The sequence below is a fragment of the Leucoraja erinacea genome, chromosome 25, assembly GCF_028641065.1.
Source record: "Leucoraja erinacea ecotype New England chromosome 25, Leri_hhj_1, whole genome shotgun sequence".
NCBI classification, from domain to species: Eukaryota; Metazoa; Chordata; class Chondrichthyes; order Rajiformes; family Rajidae; genus Leucoraja; species Leucoraja erinaceus.
This window is the reverse complement of record NC_073401.1, coordinates 10,998,324-11,022,234: the sequence shown is the minus strand read 5'-3', so window position 1 is coordinate 11,022,234 and position 23,911 is coordinate 10,998,324. Positions and strand designations below refer to the sequence as shown.

General features: G+C 46.0%; 1 protein-coding gene across 1 annotated transcript in view; it reads right to left on the bottom strand.

Annotated features, from left to right (window-relative positions):
• Positions 1-23,911, bottom strand: part of LOC129709364 (transmembrane protein 132C-like) — a 775,262-nt gene that overhangs the window by 232,560 nt on the left and 518,791 nt on the right. The window contains exon 4 of the mRNA XM_055655664.1: positions 20,384-20,576. Coding sequence (XP_055511639.1) covers positions 20,384-20,576 — 193 coding nt within the window. The remainder of the gene's footprint in view (positions 1-20,383; positions 20,577-23,911) is intronic.

Sequence of the window (23,911 nt, the reverse complement as noted above, 5' to 3'; positions counted from 1 at the left end):
ATTCAGCCCATCGAATCAACTTCACCATTCAATCATGGCTGATCTATCTTTCCCACACAACCTCGCTCCTCTGCCCTCTCCCCTTAACCCTTGACACCCTTACCAATCAAGAATAGGTCAATCTCCACCTTATTAATACTCGATGAATGAATGGATGCCTGCATAAGCATCCAAAGTGTTCAACAGAAATAAATAACATTACTAGATTAAGTGGGACCTGTTGGGTCCCAGCTTCACATGGGCTGGTCTCGAAACGCAATATTCCACCTCTCCACCAATTCCAATATATATACACACTCACACACACTCACACACACACATACACTCACCCACACACATACACTCTCACACACACACACACACACATACATACACACTCGCACACACTGACTCACACACCATATATATGACAATAAACTTTCTTGAATCTACTCACACGGCTGAGCATGGCCTCTCCACTGTGGGGCTTCCGCAATCAGCGCGACCTCTGCACTCACCGGAAATTACCCAATCAGCGCGACCTGTCCACTAAGCGGAAGTCACGAAATGAGCGGGACATTTGGTCTAAACACAGTCGGACCTCCAAACACAGCAGGACCTAATAAAGCATTTATTCCTTCCAAACACAGCAGGACCTAATAAAGCATTTATTCCTTCCAAACACAGTCGGGCATAATAAAGCATTTATTCCTTCCAAACACAGCTTAGGATGATAGTCATGGCCTCTCCCTAGCGGATTTGCAGAGTGACTGACTCATGTCCAGCCAACCGGGGTTTATAGTTCTGCACCCTCCCCCCCCCCCCCGAAGGGGCGTTACCTTCATCATGGTGATTGACAGGTGAGTGGACCAATCAGCTGAGCTCAAGGTTTTTTAAACACTCATAACCTTTTTTATTTTTCATTGATGGGAAAAATCCTCAGGGCTGGCTCAGCGGAGGAGGACTGTGAGCAAGATGGCCAAAAGTCAAAGCGATACAGGGTAGCGTTTTTTCTAAAATCAATATATAGCGCAGACCGGAAGTGATCAAGATGAGACTTTTAATTATATAGATGTGATGTGTGGATAGAGTAGACCCTTTTGGGAATCTTTTTCCTCAGAATGGAAATGTCAAAGACTAGAGGACATAACTTCAAGCTGCGAAGGGCAAAATTTAAAGGAGATGTATAGGGCAAGTAATTATTTACAGAGAGTGATGGGTGCCTGGAACACATTGCCAGAGGTGGTGATGGAGGTAAATACGACGGTGGCATTTAGTTTTATCTAGTTTAGTTTGTTATTATTGTCACATGTACCGACGTACAGTAAGTATATTTTTTGTTGCATGCTATTGTCAGCGAAAACACAATACATGATTACAATCAAGCCGTCCACAGTGTACAGATACAGGATAAAGGGTCTAATGCGCAAAGGTCTCTAATGAGATGGAAGGAAGGGAGGACCACTCTCTAGCTGGTGAGAGGACGGTTCAGCTGCCTGATAAATACATTTTAAGAAGCTTTTAGATAGGCACATGGATATGCAGGGAATAGAAGGGTATGGATTGTGTGCAGGCTGGATTAGTTTGTTTTGGCATCATGTTTGGCTCAGACATAGTGGGCCAAAGTGCCTGTCCCTGTTCTATGTTCTAACAGCTGGTTCTGCCACGGGCCTTGACGTAAACAGCTGTCGAAGCGTTTCAGTGGCATTTATATTCAGAAAGGTCAACTGATCCTCAGTCGGGAGCTGGCTTCATGGAGGAAGTCCAATGGCGGTCACGTTTGAGGTGAGAGCAGGTTCCGTGGGTAATTGGGCGTTTAGTACAGTTGCTCACTACTCCCGGGGAAGTTGCAGACTGACAACATAGAGGCAGTTCTTTCACAGTATGAATGAGCCAGACCTCGTTGTAGCCACTGTGACAACTGGACTCTCTTTCCAAGGAGTATGCTTTACCTTGAATGAATGAATAAGTTTATTGGCCCAAGTATAGTCACATACAAGGAGTTTGCCTTGGAATGACATGTAAAACATTAAACATTAATAATAAAACGTTATCGATTAAACATGTCAATTAAATAAAATTCCAGAGCAAAAGGAGGCTACAGATTTTTGATTATTGAGTAGACCTACTACTCGTGGAGAAAAGCTGTTTTTAAGTCTGGCTGTGGCAGCTTTGACGGTCCGGAGTCGCCTTCCAGAGGGAAGTGATTCAAAGAGTTTGTGGCCAGGGCGAGAGGGGTCAGAGGTGATCTTACCCGCTCACTTCCTGGCCCTTGCAGTGTACAGTTCATCAATGGAGGGAAGGTTGCAGCCAATGATTCGCTGCAGCCTCCGGATGTTGTGTTTGGTGGCTGAGCCAAACTAGACCATGATGGAGAAGGTGAGGACAGACTCTACGATGGCCACAGAGAATTGGACCATCATTGCCTGTGGCAGATTGTGCTTCCTCAGCTGCCACAGGAAGTACATCCTCTGTTGTGCCTTTTTGGCAGTGGAGTCGATGATTGAATAACTGATTGTATCCGTTGTGTTGTGTTTAATGTGCCTGTAAAGGTGCAACATATAGCGATTCCAATGGCTGGCCCTAGAGTGTTGCAGCATGGAAATAGACCCTTCAGCCCAATCTGCTCATGCTAACCAAGATGCTCCATCTTCTGTAGTCACCCCTGCCCATGCTTAGCCCATATCCCTCTTGTGCAGTTTAAATTAGGTTAGTACTCTCATGTGTACTAAGGTACAGTGGGAAAGATTTTGTTAGAATGCTATCCAGTCAAAGAAAAGACTCGACATTGACACAAAATGCTGAAGTAACTCAGCGGGTGAGGCAGCATCTCTGGAGAGAAGGAATGGGTGATGTTTTGGGTCGAGACCCTTCTTCAGACCTCTCTGACATGTTTACAATCAAGCTGTCCACCGTGTACAGATAAAGGATTAAGGGCACAATAAATATCTAAACCTTTCCTATCCATGTACCTGTCCAAATGCCATTTTAATTCGTTTATATTACCTGCCCCAACTACCTCCTCCAGCAGCTCGTTCCATGTACCCAGCACAATACTGGCACATATGACAATTTTACTTCGGAGTCACGTGAGTGATTCCGTGAAGACCCCAGCTCCAGTGCGCAGGTGCGGCATTACGCACAGCGTGCAGAACGCGGCCAGCGGGAGTCGGGCTAGCTCCCGCATCCAGGGACGAGAGGTAAGTACTTACCTTAATCGGGCCTTGTGATTTTGCTCCAGGGGGAGCAAAGTGAGGCATGGTGAGCGGGCCCCGTTTCGACTCCAGCGTGGGGCCGAAAGTGACGGGGAAAAGGTGCCACCCGGACCGCTAACGCTGCGGACCGCTGCTAGGAGCTGCGCTAATACCGGTCCGCTGAACAGCTGTTCCGTACAGCCGTGGACCGGCGGGAAAAATTTTAAAAAACCCGACCGGCAGCCCTGCAGACTCCTGACCAGGAGAATCACTGCCCGGGAACCGCCACAATGCCGCCTGGAAAACGGCAGGCAGCCTCTACTTACAGGTAAGGGGAAATCTTACCAATTTACAGGTTCTACATGAGCCATCTTCCTCCAAGCTGGAACAGGTTGGAGAAGGCAAAAATAAGTATGTCTGTCTCCCCAAGCCAGAGGAGGTCATGAAGTTCACCTCCAGGAGAAGGACTGCCTGCCCAACTCCACACGAGAGTCCTTATCTGGGAGGCAGCCACCGGTAGCGGTGGAGCTATTTCAATGCTCCCGCTCACTCGACACCGAGCCGCTCCCTGTGCCGCTGGTGTAAAGGGGCACTGGCTGAATGCCAAGGGAGCTGACTCCTACCCCAGTGCTATTGCACTAGCCATCTCCCTTGTCGAGGGATTGATGCAACAGCGGAGTGGAGTGCTTTGCCTCCTCCCATTTAGCGCATCCTTTATGCTCCTTTTTTAAGGGCTAAGGAGGCCAGGGCTGGGCTGGCTTAAACGCTGGGCAGGCGGACGAGAACAGCAGTATGCCAGGGGAGCAGGATCAGGAAGAGCCACTGGGTGTCGTGGGCCACTACATGGCTCCTCCATGCGACCATCTTCCCAACAAAAGCCCTGCAGGAGCAGGCCTTTCCAGAGGCAAATCCGCAGGCAGCTGGGTCTCGTAGACTCACAGACAAGCAGCAAATTCTACAGAAGGTCAAGATGTTACCACCTTTGCTCGCCTTTGGTGCTGACGCCTAAGATGTTCCCATATTTGGGATACTCGACTGAACGATGGTGCATATAGACCTGCCCGCAACCCCGAATATATGGGGCTATGCAAACCGCTGCTGCGGGGAAGAGGGAGCAGGCTATGGGACGAGCAGGACATCACATCCAACACCCAGCTGGCAACACCCCTCGGCATCCACCAGCAATATCAAACAAGGACTGGTGAAAGCCTGGTGACCGCTGCAGATCCCCCATAGTTCTTTTTAGACGGGGCCCAGAGCGGAGCCGTGGGAAGATGCACCGCCCCACCGACAGCACCAGCATACCAGCAAACTACGCCTTCATGAAAAACAACAAGCATGGAGGTAGGTAGTCTGGTTCCTCCCAGTTTACACTAAAACAAGGGTGTTCTACTAAACTGCATGGGGAGTGGGCTAAGCATGGGATGCTGTCACAAATAACCAAAATATACTCAACAGCATTAGAGGATAAAAACGAATTCAAATTGGGCATTTTACTGCCAGTTCAGCAATGCGCCCAAAGGGCTGTTTCTCCCTCTAAGAAAAGAGAAGTGAGAAAGCAAGCTGAACTAAACAGGCACATTACTAAACGGATTGGAATTTGAAATATATTCACCAAAACTATAAAAGATGATGAATGTAACATCATCATTGATCTAATATCACTAAATAAATCTGTTGAGTATATCCACTTTAAGATGGAGGTGGAGTTTTGTCACTGCCAGACATCTGATCTCCCTAGGATACCTATGGGGAGCATTGATATGGGAGATGCTAACTATCTTATACCATACACTAGGATCATTATAGATACTTAAATATATTTACCTGGATCATGGATATCCCGGTTAGGGCAACCATGGGAGCATATAGCATTTCATATGGTCTAAACCTCAGCCCTAAACTATTATAAATGGCCATGAAAATATTAAGAAAACAAGCATAATCATGGCACATATTGGATGATATCCTCATATTAGGGGAAACAAAGGAATTAGCTGTGGAGCAGTTCTAGCTACGAAACAGCTCCCTAAAGCTGAGGTTCATCCCACGCCCAGATAAACCAGAATTGAAGCGTTACTACCAAGGATTATCTGGGCTTCAATAATAATTCCGTCCATATGACTGTTACTTTGCCAAGATACTTGGGTCACTATAATCAAATCATGAATGTACCCACTGAAGCTATATCACAATTAAGGTGGTGGGCAGACATATATTTGGCATAGTTTTCAGCCCTATTATCATCACCAATCCCAACTTGGTTATTTAAAAACCAATGCCAGTACTTTAGGCTGGGGAGCAACTAAACTCCATATCCAGCACAGGTAACAGATGGACCAAGTCACAAACATCGTTACTACACATACCGGGCATCAACTTCTTGGGATTGGTGATCGCCTATTGGGCTAAAAAGCATATGCATTTCAAATGCAGCACGTACATATGTGGTTACGGATTGATAATACTATGGTGGTGGCTTATATCAACCATATGGGGAGCATAATAATCATTATTGTGCAACAAATTGGTCAAACAAATCTGGCAATGGTGTGTCAAAAGACATTTTAACTATCAGCTGCCTATGTCCTAGGAAGCTAGAACACAGTGGGAGACACCATGTCACGGGGTAAAATTTATGATTACATTGAATAGATGTCATAACCCAAAATATCTGCTAAATTTATTAAGCAGTTTGAAAGCCAGATATCAATTTGGTTGCACAAGACGGAATCACCAGTAACCCATGTATGTGACTTAGGAACCAGATTAGAGGCAGCAACGATAGATGCCTATACGCTGGAAGGGGGAATTTCTGCTTTGCCTTCCTCCCTTCTGCCTCATCAGTCGGGCACTTCGCAATACAGATGGGATCTGTCTCCGAGATATTGAACGTGCCCGACCGGCCTACAGCCATGGTTCCCAGTTCATCACGACGCGGTGGGCGAGTCACCCATGGATTTCCCTAGTAGACCATGGTTGCTGACTCAACCCAGTATCAGGCATAAGCCACCCATGCCAGGGAAACATCAAACTCCTGGGTGCAGGTTTTGAATAGACCTTACCAGGGACTGGGGTTATCCAAAGGAACCATTACCACCATGTCGGCATCCCTGCGAACAGTCACTAAAAGCTAACATGGGTAAAATACTGCCACGACGCAGGGACAACGAACTATTCAACCACTGACGTATTGGAGTTCCTGGAACATCTACACCATGACTAAAGGTGAGTTACAGTGCCGTAAATACAGCATGGAGCGCCTTATCTGCTTATCTAAAACCGCATGTCAGCAGAACATGGGATCCCATCCACTGAAGGTAAACTTATGAAGGGCAACTATAATATAAGCCCCAAACACCCAGGTATATACCCATGCATGGGATATTGGTGTGATATTGACATACCTCAGAGAATGGCACCAGCCAGATCCCTCAGCTTACTTAATCTATGTTTTAAAAAAGGCTCATGCTCATGGCTCTCGTACACGCTCAAAGAGTCCGGTCACTCCATAAACTAGACTGGATACATGGTGATTACCCCAGACGCATCAAGTTCATATTTAGGTCTGGTAAAATCTAACTCGCAGGTATATGGATTCGGCACGAACTAGCAGGGTCGAGATCGCCTGTGTTTTCCGTGCTGTAGTCGTTATATGGCTATATGGACCAGGAACGCCCGATTCACTGGTGGGATTCCGGGCCTACCCACCAGAGTCCAGGTTGAGTGTGGTGACCCATTTACTACTATATATAGACACAACCCACTATCTTAGAGGGAGAGGAAAGCCTATGGGTCAACCACAGTAACCCAAGACGGGGTACGAGCCAAACCACTCCAAGGTGGCTCAAACAGGTACTGAAAGCTGCCGGAATAGATAATAATACATTTAATCCCATTCCACTAGGGCAGCATTGGTATCAGCGGCTGAACGAATGGACATCCCGGTTGACCACATTTTCAATACAGCAGAATGGTCAAGGGAACGGCGTTCAGAACATTTTTTATTATAAACCGTTGATAAACCTGATTTAATTGCAGGAGAATATTACAAACTGCAATATTAATTTAAGCTCAGAGGAGCTCTTTTATGTTGTTATTGTTAACAAATACCTTTCTGTTTCTTTTGAAAGCAGATCCACTGGTTGATTACGATAACACTTCCTCCCTCATAAACTTCGGCAGTGAGTGAAATAAAAACTGTTACACGGTTTGAAATCACAGACCTTTGAAGTCTTCACGGAATCACTCACGTGACTCCGAAGTAAAATAGTAAGATTAAACGAGTACTTACCAGTACGAAGTTTGATCTGTATTTTATGAGGAGTTACGGTGAGGGATTAAGTGCCCGCCGCTCCCACCCTCATTATACAGATCGAACTAGTAAACTGATGTCTCGTGATCTTTACTATCTTACTTCAAATATTGTGTCTATTCTGTGATTTCACACCGCTGCTTCGAAGTATGCCGCACCTGCGCACTGGAGCTGGGGTCTTCACTTAATCCCTCACCGTAACTCCTCATAAAATACAGATCAAACTTCGTACTGGTAAGTACTCGTTTAATCTTACTATTAAACACTACTGCTGTCCCTCTTTTCACTTAAATACATAAGATAAGTAAAGTAGGAGGCATTGTCTTAATACAATTTACATTGGCATTCAACGCGTCAATTATTTTTGCAAATTAAACACTTGTTCACTCACTGCAATTGTAATGTATTTTAAATTTTTCATCTAATGACACTGCCAGGACTTTGGATCAATCAGCCTACAAGAAAACCTAAGACTTCTGATTCACTGCAAAACACACTGAAACGAGAGACAAAGCAAAAAGCTAACATTCGAACTGCCCACAATTTCCATTTTAACCCACCCCACCCTTTTTACTTGATGAAGCATACGGTAACACTCTGCATTTACCCAGTTGCTTTCGTGCTCATTTCTATCATTCATCGGGACCATTTCTACCAGTTAACTTGTTCCACAGCCGTCATTGGCGCCGTAACGGTTTATATGTGGGACAAAGTGGGGAAGGTGTCACCTCATACACTGAGGCGATCACGACCAGCAAAACCGTCTCCAAATCATTTTGAGAGCAAAGGCAGTCCCGCGACACAGCTACTCGCAAAGATCAAAGGCAGAACAGTAAATGGTAAACCAAATTGGGGAAAAAGGTACAAAATCATTAGGTTTCTATCTATCAGCGCGACAATTTGGACCGTGCATGAAAATATTAAACATCAAAGGTTATGAATGATATGAATGAATTACTTAAGCCTCTCTCCGCCCTTTGATCTGTCACCATCTCCAACACTTGTTAGTGTGTATGGCAGTCTAACGTATTTCAAAAGGAAGGATTTAATGCATTGATGTTGCTTCCAGTGAGTGGCTGGCTGCTATAATGTATGGGTTATCCCCCTTCAACGCTTCTTTCTTTGAGCAATATTTTGAATTATTCCTTCATTTCCATTTACTGCACTTATATCATCATCCTAATTCACTTTGTGCTTTTCACGAAAGCAGGACTATAGAAAATAGCACAGCACAACACAGAAGGAGGCCAAAGACACTCAAAAGGCTGGAGTAACTCAAGGCAGCATCTCTGGAGACGAGGAATAGGTGATGCTTCCGATCGAGACCCTTCTTGAGTCTGAAGAAACATCAACTATTCCTTTTATCCAGAGATGCTGCCTGACCCGCTGCGTTACTCCAACCTTTTGAGCCTGTCTTCGGTTTAAACCAGCATCTGGGGTTCCTCCCTGCACAGAAGGAGGCCATTTGGGCCATCAGCATGCTAGCTCACAGGGAAATGCCATACCTCAGTCATTTCCCCCACAATCTATTCTCCCCACATTTCAATCAACTCCTTGTGGATTCTACCACTCGCCCATACGTCCTTTAACCATTTCCACAGTTCGCAACGATGTATCCCTCTTGGGATCTCGCCGTCCCCAGCCAACAATCAGCCTACCAAAGATAGACACAAAAAGCTGTAGTAACTCAAACGGGACAGGCAGCATCTCTGGATAGAAGGAATGGGTGACGTTTCGGGTCGAGACCCTTCTTCAGGGAACCACCATGCCTGAGGTCATTTGTTGCTGGCCCAGATTTGTCCTGGTTTTTTCTTGCTTCAAGATAACCCCCCCCCCTGCCCCCCATCATCAATTTGAAGAAAGGTCCCGACCCAAAAAGTCACCTATCCATTTTCTAGAGATGCTCCAGAGAGCATTAATGGCATTACTTGCTCTCTATAGCTAGAGCATTAATTGGAGCATGGGTGAGATGGGCCAAAGGGCCTGTTTCTGTGCAAAGAGTTTAAAGAGGCTACTGACATTATAATTTTATATAAAATATATATAAAACTGTCAGTACTTGCTTTAAAACCATTGGGTCTCCTGTTCCCAGTTTCCCCTTCAACTCAATGCCGTTTCCAGCAGTTATTTCAAAACACAGAACCTCGTTTCCATCGCTTCATTTAAACTCTCAGGGACCTCCCACATCTCAAATAGTGCCCGTTAGTATCTGTGTAACAAAGGTGTACATACTCAATCTTTTCAACAGATCACCATTATCTTTCGTGCTCTGACTGTGCATAAATAAACATGCGAGTTGATATGATCATGGCTTGTTGGTTTTACTTCTGCACCCTGGAAATTTCTGTCAAGAAAAAGCATACGTGATACAACAGAAGGTGCTGGTGTTCAATAGTTACATGTTGCTAGTCACCATAAGGGAGCCATCTGGTGTTCAATTCATACCATTGAATCATAGAAACATAGAAAATAGGTGCAGGAATAGGCCATTCGGCCCTTCGAGTTAGCACCGCCATTCAATATGATCATGGCTTTTTTCACATATCCCTTGATTCCTTTGGCCCTAAGAGCTAAATCTAACTCTCTCTTAAAACCTCTATGTATAGCTCATGACATACAAAGCCTCCATCTCCATACAACAAGGTGCTTCTTATTCATGGATACCTGGTGTTCAGAAAAGATGGAGATTTTACCTCAGGACCTTCTTTAGAGGTTAATTCAGGGCAATTTACAGAAGCAAATTAACCTACAAACAGACATGTCTTTGGGATGTGGGAGGAAACCGGAGCACCCGGAAGAAATCCACATGGTCACAGAGAGAACATGCAAACTCCACACAGACAGCACACAAGGTCAGGATCGAACCGGGGTCTCTAGCGCTGTGAGGCAGCAAATCTACCAGCTGCGCACTGTGCAATAAAGAATTTGGCCTTTTTTTACACTTGTATTGGGGTTATTGACATTGAAATATATTTTGGTTATTATATATATAAATATTGCATTTGCTGGCTTGTTATGCTGCTGCAAGTGTTGTGGTGCTGTAAAGCAACAGCCACACCAGCTGAACCACTGCGCTACCCATTATTAGTAATCGTCACTGTAATTTTTATTATTATGTGTGAGAACAATACATCGTCCACTGGAACAGCACGCTGAGTGTCGCCACGATCCGATGCAATTTTGCAACTTTTAAGTCTCTGAACAGTCCGATCTACGTCCAAGGAGGTATGCCATTCTAATAGTGTGGCACTGGTTCCAAGGAAGTAGGAGTCAGCCCAGCAGCGCAAAGCCACCGCTCCTTTCAAACGCCACACCGTGCCAAAGAACATGTACAATCAGGCCATATTCACGTTTATGCTGTGATTCTGTAGCACTCACTACGCAGAAATGAATTCAAAGTTTCTGAATTATTCCAAGATGGGGAAAGTCTATGCATCAATGTCAACAAGCTGGAAAGAGTGCAGGGGAAGATTAACAAGGATGTTGCCAGGGTTTGAGGACTTGAGCTACAGGGAGGGTTTGGGCAAGCTAGGAGTTTATTCCTTGCAGCGCTGGAGGCTGAGGGATGATCTTATAGAGGTGAATAAAATCATGGGGATAGATAGGGTGTGTGCACACAGTCCTTTACCCAGGATAGGGAGATCAAAAAACAGAGGATAGGCGGCCCAGTGGCGCAGAGGTAGAGCTGCTCTCTGTACAGAGTTTGTACATCCTCCCCGTGACCACGTGGATTTTCTCCGGTATCTCCAGTTTCCTCCAACATTCCAAAGACTTACTGGTGTGGAGGTTAGTTGGCTTTGGTGAAAAATTCAAAACTATCCCCAGTGAGTGTAGGATAGTGCTAGTGTATGGGGACTCAGTGGGCTGAAGGGCCTGGTTCTCGAAAGTAAACTACAGCTGGCTTAAGGTGAAAGGGCGAGAGTTAATAGGGACTTGAGGGGCAACCTTTTACACTCAGATGACGGCGGGCATATAGAACAAGCTGCTCGGGGAATAGTTAAGGCAGGTACGATAACAGCATCTCAAAGATACTTGGGGAGGTACATGGATAGGTGCAGAGGGACATGGGCCAAACCTAGGCTAATGGGAAAAGCTCTGATGGGACATCTTGGACAGCATGGACAAGTTGTGCTGAAGGGCCTGCTTCTGTGCTCTATGACTTGATCAATCAACACTCCCATTTAAGCTTCTGCTCGCCAAACCGCAGTCGGTATGTGACAGAAGTGACAACTCGCACGGTATTTAGGGAAAGTAGGTTGGTCAATAAATAAATCAGGTGAAGGCATTTGTTCCCTCCATGGCAGCAAAAGGCAAAGCCAAGCACTGGCATCTCGTCAGCAATTTGAAACATTTCCCCAGTCAAGTCTATCTCGCGGCTCTGCAAGGAAGCTATTATCATTGAGAAACTACCCACTGCTTCACAAAAATTAATTTCACGCTAAACACAACACAGCGGGTCTCAGTGCCAGGCATGTAAACATCTGTGGTAAGCCTTGAATGGTTCGATTATTCAGCGCCTCTTGTATAGATTGCTTGAAATAATCGTCTCATTAATTAGAATGCACAAAGCCCCATCACAATGTGTAAATATTAGTTCTTTGAAGCATGGAGCGGTGGATGACTGATGGGGGTGAATCAACGCGTGGGAATCCCAGGAAGACGGAGGCGGGCAGTGGAACTGGCAGGGCAACGAGGGTGGCAGAGGGGCGGAGAGAGGGAGGGAATGCAGGGGTTACTGGCACAGCAACGGGCCCTTCAGCCCGTTATGTTTGTGCCGAACATGATGTCTAGCTGAACGGAAGTGATCTCTTTGCAGAGAGGGCGAATGATTATTTTCTTCTTCAGCTCTCCAAGGCCCGGTTGCTGCTGGTGAAGTTTGTTTGAAAGGAACCTGGCAACCTGTCATGTAGAATCTGTAATATCTCTCGGCATCGATCGGAAGTTTTAGAGGTACAGCGCGGAAACAGGCCCTTCGGCCCACCTAGTCCGCACCGACCAGTTATCTCGTCCACCAGCACTTTCCTACATACTAGGGACAATTTACAATTCTTACCAAAGCCAATTAACCTACAAACCTGTACGTCTTAAGAGTGTGGGAAGAAACCGGAGCACCCAGGGAAAACTCACGCGGTCACGGGGAGAACGTTAAAAACTCCGTACAGACCAGCACCCGTAGTCAGGATCGAACCCGGGTCTCGGGCGCTGTAAGGCAGCAACTCTACCGCTGTGCCACCGTGCCGCCCAGCTGCTGAACAATCGTGATGGTGTTATTGCATCATAAGAGCATGGTTCACTTAGTTCAGTTTAGTTTATGGTCTGTTCTGTGAGGTGTTCTGTACTAACCAGGGGCCGGTGCTTATGTATGGCGATAGTCTTATTGATCTGTACGCAAAAAGATGTATTTCATGGTACACATGATGATATTGAAACCGTTGAACCAGTGAAGAAGGCCCCAAGACACCAGCAGTGGTGTTGGTCACAAGAGTTGGGATGTCATATTAGGCCGGACTTGGAGCGTGGTGTGCAGTTCAGGTCACTGCATTATATGAAGGAGGTTATTAAGCTAGAGTGGGTGCAGGAACCTCCCTGGAGATCTTAAACAACTGTTTGGCCCAGTTCATTAAAGTAACCGTTCTAATTATGTGCCTTAATTTTGTGCACATCACCTGTTTTGTTGAAAATGTAACCGTATGAAGATCACAATAGACAATGGACAATAGGTGCAGGAGTAGGCTATTTGGCCATTCGAGCCATCACACACTAAGAGAGGGATTATCCACACTAAAGCATGAAAAGCTAAGCCATGCTTTAAGAAAAGTCATTATTCACTCAATGACTCTTATCTTAAGAGGCCAAGATGAGTGAGCGTTTATTTTTTTCCACAATTTTCAACCCACGTGAGTTTTGTTTAGAGATATAGCACGGAAACAGGCCCTTCGGCCCGACGAGTCCATGCCGACCAACGATCACCCCATACACTAACTCTATCCTACACACTATGGACAATTTACAGAAGCCAATTAACCTACAAACCTGCATGTCTTTGTAATGTGGGAGGAAGTTAGAGCACCCGGAGAAAACACAACCGCAGCACCACTGTGCACTAAATACATTTTGCTAAATATCAAATTTCATAAACTTTACAGAATTCGGCCATTTCCATGAGGAAAATAAAATATTGGCAGCGTCTGTGGAGGGAGAAACAGAGTTCATATTTCATGGAAACAGGCTCTTTGGCCCACCGTGTCCAAGCCAACCACCTGTTCACACTAGTTCTATGTTATCCCACTTTTACATCCAGTCTGTACACGCTCGGAGCAATTTTACAGATTAATTTGCCAATTAACCTACAAACCCACACGCCTTTGGGATGTGGGAGGAAACCGGAGCGTCCAGAGGAAACTCATGTGGGCACAGGAAGAACGTGCAAACTCCACACAGAGAGCACCCGAGGTCGGAATCGAACCCGTGGCCTTGGCGCTGTGAGGCAGCGGCTCTACCAGCTGCACCACTGTGAGTTTCCATCAAAATGGCAATATATGAATGGTGAGTGTACTCGATGATACATCCACTGATCCCATTTTGTTTCTTGATGTCAATTGACACTGAATTTGGAGTTAACTTCAGCTTAATGCTGCCGGACTTTCAATGGGAGAGAGGAACAGTGGGCTGCATCATGTTTGTCTTCATATCCAATGCGTGGAATCATTTCCAGCTGTGGTCTCCGGTGGTGACTGCTCTCAATCACAGTCTAAATGCCTCTGGCTAGATTAAAATTTCATTTGCAAGTTCATGCCTAATACCATTCCCTGGCATATTTGTTTAAGCTGTGGTTAAGTTTGATTTTCCCCTCAGGAACATCAAGGAACTGACAGGGATGACATTTACATCGTATTGCTTCCCTGCTTTGGCACACTTGTGCACAGACGACACACACTCCAAGGGCAGGAGCTAAACATTGCAGATTTTGTTTCTGCCACCGTTAAGAATAATCAACACTTGTTTCCAGCAAGGATTCCAGCAAAACTACAAGATAATAAAAGACACAAAGTGATGGAGTAAAGGGCCTGCCCCATTTACGTGTCCTTGGCACGCAAATTACGCGACCTCGTGGTCGCGTTGAGCCGCGACGGTCCCGCGAAGGTCACAGCCATCTGGAGCGCGTGTCATCATTTGAAGATGGACACAAAACTGGAGTAACTCAGCGGAACCGGCAGCATCTCTGAAGAGCAGGAATGGGTGACGTTTCGTGTCGAGACTCTTCAGTCTGAAAAAAACGGTCTTGACCCGAAACGTCACCCATTGCTTCCCTCAGGAGACGCTGCCGGTCCTGCTGAGTTACTCCAGCTTTGTGTCCATCTTCAATTTTCTTGGCCCCGCTCTGGGAGTAGAAGTGGGGGCGGATCCGGACCGCAACGGCCGCGAGCCCCAGGCCAAGTTCAGCAATCGTTTGCCTGCTTCTGCTGCTGTTGGAGGTGAGACGTTGCATCGCGCCAGGTTATTGGGCCTGTCCCACTTTGGCCATCAGTTCCGCGACAGGCCGTTGGCGCGCGAAGATTTTGTTCGCTACAAAAATTTCGGAGCCCCGCGCGATGTCGCGCACAACTACATACCCCTCCGCGTTTCTCAGTGGGACCGGCCCCACGTGGCCATACGATGCCCGTGCGCCTCAACGCGACCACGGGGTCGCGTAATTTGCGTGCCAAGGACACGCAAGTGGGACAGGCCCTTAACTTTGCGGGTCAGGCAGCATCACTGGAGAACATGGATGGGTGACGTTTCAGGTCGGGACCGTTCATCAGGCTTTTCAACCACAGAACAATAGGTAGGCTATTTTTTCATAACAAAAAAATATATATTTTGAACCAAGGAATAACTTACCCAGTTCTTTATCAGATCAAAACAATATTGATTAGGATTTCCTCATCACTGGTTTCTTTATTATCAGGTGTACTAAGGTACTGTGAGATTCTTTTTTGACATCAGCAAGATTGTTGCCATATTAGCTAAGCACTTAATACATAGAAATAGCCCACTGAGATTACATGCAACATGGACGGCATGGTAGCGCAGCGGTAGAGTAGCTGCCTTACAGCGCCAGAGACCCGGGTTCGAACCTGACCACGGGTGTTGTCTGTACGAAGTTTGTACGGAGTTTGTACTTTCTCCCGTGACCTGCGTGGGTTTTCTCCAGGTGCCCCTGTTTCCTCCCACACTCCAAAGACGTACAGGTTTGTAGGTTAATTGGCTTCCGTAAAACTGTAAATTGTTCCTAGTGTGTGTCGGGTAGTGGTTCTGCACAGGGATTACTGGTCGGCGTGGACTCAGTGCACTGTTTCCGCGCTGTGTCTCCAAACCAAAAAAAAACTAATGCTAAAGTCGCCAGGTTTTGGTGCCACCTGCAGCTGACCATAAAAGCCCGTCCCAGCCATCTCCTCCATCCAGTCTTCCCGCAAACCTTTCGTCCCTCTCCTCGCCCCTCACAGCCAGTACCCCACCCACCCAATTTCCCCCTTGCTTTCAATGGCTGGCAATTCAATGCCTCACATCTGATCTAAACATTCGAGAAACATTTACCCTTTCTGCAAAATAGTCACACTGAAAGCGGAAAGAATGGCTTTGACAGAGGGTCGAAAAAAAAATCAAATTCTAATGCTTCCTGCAGAAGGAGCTGGTTCTTATGGACCATATTCTAGCTATAATTGCATCAGAGCGATCTCAAGTTCTGTTAGAAAATTCTATTAAAATTACCTCAGATTAACATAACCTTGTTTCCTTGCTGGAAACAAGTATTGATTATTCTTTAACAGTGGCAGAAAACAGAATCTGCAATGTTTAACTCATGCCCTTTGAGATGTGTGAGTACCTCGTGCAAAAAGTCTGTCAAAGGACGGAAGAAACAAGATGTGTAGGAAGGAACTGCAGAAGCTGGTTTAAACCGAAGACAGACACAAAAAGCTGGAGTAACCCAGCGGGTCAGACAGCATCTCTGGAGAAAAGGAATAGGTGACGTTTCAGGACAACACCCTTCTTCAGAGTCTTCAGCAGTTTCTTCCCAGCTACTATCAGGCTACTGCACCATCCTAGTGCAACCAGAGAGCAGTGCTGCACTACTATCTACCTCTTTGGTGACCCTCAGCCTATCCTTGGTCGGACTTTGCTGGCTTTATCTTGCACTAAACGTTATTCCCTTATCATGTATCTATACACTGTAAATGGGTTGATTGTAATCATGTATTGTCTTTCTGCTGACTGGATAGCCCGCAACAACAGCTTTTCACTGTACCTCGGTACAAGTGACAATAAACTAAACTGAGTTCCTCCAGCTTTTTGTGTTGATCATCGAGGGAAGCAGTAAATGTCATTCCCTCACAGTTCCTAAGAGAAAAATCAAACTTAACTGCATGAATTTCTATTAAGATTATGATGGTTATTTAAAATATTGACTGAAATATGAATACTGTGCCTTACTGTGCAGTCTAACTGATTTCCTGCGTGTTCATATCCTGGGTAAATATCAGTGAACCTGTAGATGGTGCTATCCACATAACATGATGTGACTAATTGAATTTAATGGGAATTCCTCTTAACATTGACATGCATTTTGAGATTAGTTGCTATCTGTGTATCTTAATGTTCTGATGCTGAGCTAGATTAAATTACATAAAACCTGTTGAAGGTGAAGCACAACGTGTTGTTATGGTTCGTTCTCACAGCAATAAATGGGCGGTGTGAAGCAAACTGCCTTACAACCAGCATCTGCAGTTCGTTTTGTCTGCCTTAAAAGCAATACTGATTTTTTTCAAGCAAAACTCAAAGTGCTGGAATAACTCAGCTGGTCAGGCAGCATCAGCGGAGGGAATGGACTGGTGACGTTTTGGGTCAGGACCCTTCTTCCGACTGATTGTAGTGGGGGGGGAGGGGGGGGGGGGGGAGTTGGAAAAGAGATGTGGAGGCAGAACAAAGCCTAGGGAGTGATAGGTGGATACAGCTGAGGAGTGTTTGCTTGGCAGAAGGGTAGAGTTAGTGACAAACGTTAGAGATGAAAAGGAGACCAAAGGGTAGATGCAAAGTGCTGGATTAACTCAGCGGGTCAGGCGTGAGAAAAAGGATAGGTGACATTTCAAGTCGCCTACTCGCGGCCTCAGCTAGGTCACGGAAAAATTTTCAGCATATTGAAAAATTTTCTGCGAGTAAAATGTGGTCTGCATATGTCTTTTTCACTCGTAGTGCAGTGGAATGGGGTTGCTATTTACATACAGGCACTCGAGGGCAGCCGTAGGCAATCTCCTTCGCTGACTGGCCATTTTGATTGGCTCATTGGAATTTCACGACCTAGGAAGACCCACCGGTAGGTAAAATGCCCGCTAAACTTTATTAAACTTCTTAGAAGTGTCTCAACTCCTTCTCCCCCCACTTCTCTCCCCTCCTCTCCCCTTCTCTCCTCCTTCTCCTCCCCTTCTGACTCCCTTCTGTCACCCTTCTGTCTCCCTTCTGTCTCCTTCTCACTCCCCTTCTCTTTCCTTCTCTCCCCTCCCCCGTGCTCTCTAAAGGATTTACGGTACTCTGTGGCAGCCGTTTACCTTCCTCTTCATCGCGCAGACAGCGCTCTTCCGCTGTCCCTGGCCCCCACCTTCGCAGTGTGTGTGTGTGTGTGTGTGTGTGTGTGTGTGTGTGTGTGTGTGTGTGTGTGTGTGTGTGTGTGTGTGTGTGTGTGTGTGTGTGTGTGTGTGTGTGTGTGTGTGTGTGTGTGTGTGTGTGTGTTCATGCACAGTCGGTAGATGCAGCTCGCAGTTTGGTCAATCCAGCTTGCGGTTTCAACGTGGCTAGTCGGTCCATCTCGAGTCTTTCCAGGCGAGTGCCCTTGAGCTTGAAGGTCGAAGGCACTCTTCAGGACTCGTGGATTAGGTCTCCCAAGTGGGACAGGCCCTTTGAACTCTATGATCTGGAAGGATCCTTCACATGTCCATCTTCCAATAAACACCCAGTCACAATACCTCATGACATGAATGATTTCAGAATATTACCAATGGCTGGCAAATCACAGCACATCATGAACTGCAAGGTGAATGGCAATGGATTCCAAGCAGCAGCAGTCACATCTCTGGGACATAATCAGCTTCCTACTCCTGAGCCTTGTTTAAACCCACTCAGCTCAGTGTTCATGCCACAACATTCACATATTATCCACAATCCCGAGAGGAAACGCAGCAAATGTTTTCAAAAAATTACCCCTTCCTCGCTGATGGTTTCTCTTTCCAGCGGCACCAAGGTAATGGAAAGATTTTTATTGAACTAGAAGAACACGGTTTTATTTTGGACGAGAGCTAGAGCAGCAACAGAAGGCAGAAAGCATTTGCAGAGAATCATTTTCTAGCCTCGTTGCTCATGTGGAAGTGGAATAGTAACAATGTGTGAAACATTTTATAAGTTCAGTCATTCTAAATGCATTAAAGATATCGCAATAGAATAGTAACAATTCTTGAGATATTGTATAACTTGAGTGATTCGTGCTGCACTCACTGTACTCACTCTCACTGATACAATCATAAAGAAAGTACATCAACGCCTCTACTCCCTGAGAGGATTACGGAGAGTCGGTATGTCAAGGAGGACTCTCTCTAACTTTTACAAGTGCACAGTAGAGAGCATGCTGACCGGTTGCATCGTGGCTTGGTTCGGCAACCTGAGCGTCCAGGAGCGGAAAATAATACAGAAAGTTGTAACCACTGCCCAGTCCATCATCGGCTCTGACCTCCCTACCATCGAGGGGATCTATCGCAGGCGCTGCCTCCAAAAGGCTGCCAGCATCATCAAGGACCCACACCATTCTGGCCACACACTCATCTCTCCGCTGCCATCAGGTAGAAGGTACAGGAGCCTGAAATCTGCAACATCCAGATTCAGGAACAGCTACTTCCCCCAGCCATCAGACTATTAAACACAACTTCAAACAAACTATGAACTATAACATGTTGTTTAAGAAGGAATTGCAGTTGCTGGAAAATCAAAGGTACACAAAAATGCTGGAGAAACTCAGCGGCTGCAGCAGCATCCATGGAGCAAAGGTATAAATACAGGCAACGTTTCAGGCCGAAACCCTTCTTCAGACTGATCTTCAGTCTGAAGAAGGGTTTCGGCCCGAAACTTTGCCTATTTCCTTCGCTCCATGGATGCTGCTGCACCCGCTGAGTTTCTCCAGCATTTTTATGTACCTATGAACTATAACAACCTTTTGCACTTAATCTGTGTATTTACGTGCGTATATATATCTTCTATGGTATATGGTCACACTGATCTGATCTGATCTGTATTTATGCCTAAATTATTCAGTCATGTTGCAGCAAGTAAGAATTTCATTGTCCTATCTGGGACACATGACAATAAACTCTCTTGACTTGACTTGAAAATTGAGTTTTTTATACATTGCTACCTTGACCAACAGTACAGATTCTCCCCGGCTTACGTAAGGGTGATGACCCGTAGACCCTTGCATATGATAGATGTTAGGTAAGTCGGAAACAGAAGTGCCACTGTGTACGTGTAAATTTACACAGAGACCACATGGGAACTCTGACGCAGAGACCATGGGGGAGCTCTGAGGTAGAGACTATGGTGGAGCTCCAACGTGGGCGTCAGTGTGCGTAAAGAATTGCTTGCGTAAATGTACGTTTTCTTAAGTCGCCTATTACATAAGCCGGAGTAAGTAATGACAAAAAAAGCACAAACAAATTATATTATAAGAGAGAATTCCTAGCTGGAATATTTGCATCAATATCAGGTATTATGTGGTTTTTACGCAACATTCTTGAGCGGGAACGCCTCAACAACATGACAACCAGAATCAGAAAAGTTTTCCAACAAAGTCAAAAAGTTTCAATCCAAACTTTCCTACCATGGCAAGAGGGACGATTTTGGTGATGTCCCTCTGACTGACGTGAAGCTCTGACACGGCCTTCTCCTGGTCGGCCTGCGAGGGTTTTCCAGGGTATTCCACCTGCCACATGATTCGCCGGGTCACCGACAGACTGCTGAAGTTATCCATTTCAAAGTCCATCTGCATTATTTCATAGGAAGCCCCGTCGATTCTGGAAAGCAAAAGACATTGTTAAGCATTCCCCAAGTAACTTTTAACAAGTATTCCCAAAATGCCAGGTATCTGACTCCCGAGTGACCACTGAGGGCTGATTTCAAACATGTTTTCAGAAATACAAGAAAAAACATAATGTTCTTCAGTCATAGGAGCAGAATTAGGCCATTCGGCCCATCGAGTCTCCTCCGCCATTCAATCATGGCTGATCTATCTTTTCCACTCAACCCCGTTCTCCTCCTCGTAACCTTTGACACCTGTACTAATCAAGAACCTGTCAACCTCCGCTTTAAAACTACCCAATTGCCTCCACAGCCGCCTGTGGCAATTGATTCCACAGATTCACCACCCTCTGACGAAAATAATTCCTCCTCATCTCCTTTCTAAAGATACATCTTTTTACTCTGAAGCCGTGCCCTCTTTGTCCAGGTGTCCCGGTTTCCTCCCACATTGCAAAGACGTGCAAAGTTTGTAGGTTAATTGACGTCTGTAAATTGTCTCTGGTGAGTAGCATAGATCTAGTTGGTTGGTCAGCATGGACTCGGTGGGCCGAAGGGCCTTTTTTCACGCTGTATCTCTAAACTAAACTAAAGTAAGCCAAGAACCAAGTCTGGAAGAAAGATTTATCTCATTTTGTTGTCTATGAAGCAAACTACTGAAAACCATGGGAGATAGCAGAGGGCATGCAAGCGACTAAAATCCCCTGCATGCAGCAAGTTTGCTTTTTCATCTCTCAGCTTTATCCAAGATAGTGTAACCCCAAGAACCCACACCTCCCTGGCCACACTCTCATTTCACTCCTGCCATCGGGGAGAAGGTATAGGGGTCTGAAAACTGAGATCTCCAGGTTCAAGAACAGCTTCTTCCCAACAATCATCAACACTGCAATATGTTCAAGGAATGCTATGCTATGCTTGGAACAATCAACTGGCTTGGTTGTACTTTGGGATTTTGTGCACTAATATCGGGGTTTTCTATTAATTGGTTTTTCTTTCGTTTATTCTGTATCTGCAATGGGGGGAATGCATCCTCAGTAAGGATGGGAGAAAAAGTGATTTAATAATATATTTTGTGTTGAACAATATTTGTTTGAACTGTATAATGGTGGTGAATTTGTTTTGAATTATTTTGTACTGTGCGATACGATAGAACTTAATTTATCCCAGGAGGGAAATTGATCTGCCAACAGTCATAAAAATGCAAAATACATGAAACATGAAATTAAAGTGACGAGTGGAAAGGATTGGGAATGTACAAAGATTGGGGAGATTGGGGGAGGTGGCGGAGGTGGGGCAGTCTCAGTCTACCCCACGACAGAAGGGAGAGGGAGAGGGGTTGTACAGTTTCATAGCCACAGGGAAGAAGGATCTCCTGTGGCGTTCTGTCCTGCATCTTGTACATATTATTGTAAATAATTGAATACATTATTTTTGGTTAAAATAAGTGGTGAAGCGGTGGCAGAGGACACCATGACTACGCTTGGCCAGGCCGACCCTGCAACATCGCCAAGGGCAACGGGCCTTCGTAGTCAGGTTACGAACTCCACACCTATAATAACTGGGACTTGAAAACGGTGGCAAACTGATGACTCTGTACACCTTCTCAGTGTATTACATTTGCTCTGTATCTAAGATGCACCTAAGTGCTAATACACAGTGATACTTGTACTGAGCTGCATACAAAACTGTGTACAAAAATGAATTTCACTACATGTAGTTTAGTTTAGTTTAGAGATACGCACAGAAAACAGGATTCGGGGAATACACACACTAGGGACATTTTTAACATTACACCAAGTATTCTGCACGGCAACCAAGCCAATTAACCTGCCTGGCCGTCTTTGAAGTGTGGGAGGAAACCGAAGTTCTCAGAGAAAGCCAACGCGGGTCACGGGGAGAACGCACAAACTCCGTACGGACAGCACCCGTAGTCAGGATCGAACCCGGGTCTCTGGCGCTGTAAGGCAGGAACTCTACCGCTGTGCCACGGTGACCACTCGAACATGTGATAAATGAAGTATCATTGAACCATTGATAAAGATGACAATCAAGCACTATTGACTTGCGGGATTACTTAATAGTTACAGTGGCATCTTCAAGCAAATCCTGAAAATGGGATCAGTAAGCTTTGCTGGGTTAAGGGCCTGTCGCATGAGCATGCGACTCCATGTGGCAAGCGCGACCTAACGTGGTCGCTTGAGCCGTACGGCCTCGCGGGGCCGGTCCCGCTTCGATCGCCGGAGCCGTATGGAGTTGTGCGGAGCTGGTCTCGACATCGCGTGGGGCTCCAAAAAACCGACCGTGTTCAAAAATTCTGCACGGCAACGGCCTGCTGGCCCGCAGCCGCCTCGACGCCGTACACACCACCTCGACGGGCGTGCGCAGCGTCTTGACGCCGTACGTCACGCGCGAACTTCCCGCGGACTTCGCTCGAACTTCATGTCACTCACTCGACCTCCGCGCGGCCCCCGCTTCCGGTTTGGTCGCGCTCGCCGCATGCAGGCGCATGCTGGTGGGACAGGCCCTGTACGGGGATCACGCGACCTCCGCGCGGCCCCCGCTTCCGGTTTGGTCCGGCTTGCCGCATGCAGGTCGCATGCTCGTGGGACAGGCCCTTTAGAATTTGCACCATTGTTCCATTAAATACGCTTGAAAGTAGAGCTTCACATAAAACCTTTGAGCAGCAACAAAATTGTCCAAACTTCAGTTCTTATTTCTCAAAAGTGTGCAAGTAGCTTAGACCGTACATAAGTATTTTTTTTCAGATGATTATACTATAATGCTCAGACGCTCCTCCAGAAATTAGAAGAAACATTGCATTCTTTACATAGTTCATAACCTCATGATATCCCCAAGTGCTTGACAAGGAATGTCATGCCTTTTGAAGTGTTCTTCTCACACCTGCACTTTGAAGCCATCTCCCCTCTGGCTCACCATTCGTTGTAAGATGTCCACAGCCGCTGATGTATTCAAACAAACACTCATCTCCATGTGTAGGAAGGAACTGCAGAAACCGAAGATAGACATAAAAAGCTGGAGTAACTCAGTGGAACAGGCAGCATCTCTGGAGAGAAGGAATGGGTGATGTTTCCGGTCGAGACCCTTCTTCAGACTCATCTCCACCTCTGGAGCTCAGCCCCCCCCCCATCCATTAAAGCTCTACTCTCTCTCACTCTGTGTATACATCCTGCTGCGGCCAAATAGCTTCCTTCCTCTTTCTCTTCTTCTAAAGCATGGGGACATTGGAGCAGATATGATGGATCACATAAAACACTAACATCCCCTGTTCTCAGTCCCAATTTTAGAGTCAAACCACAAAGAGAAGGCATTCTCA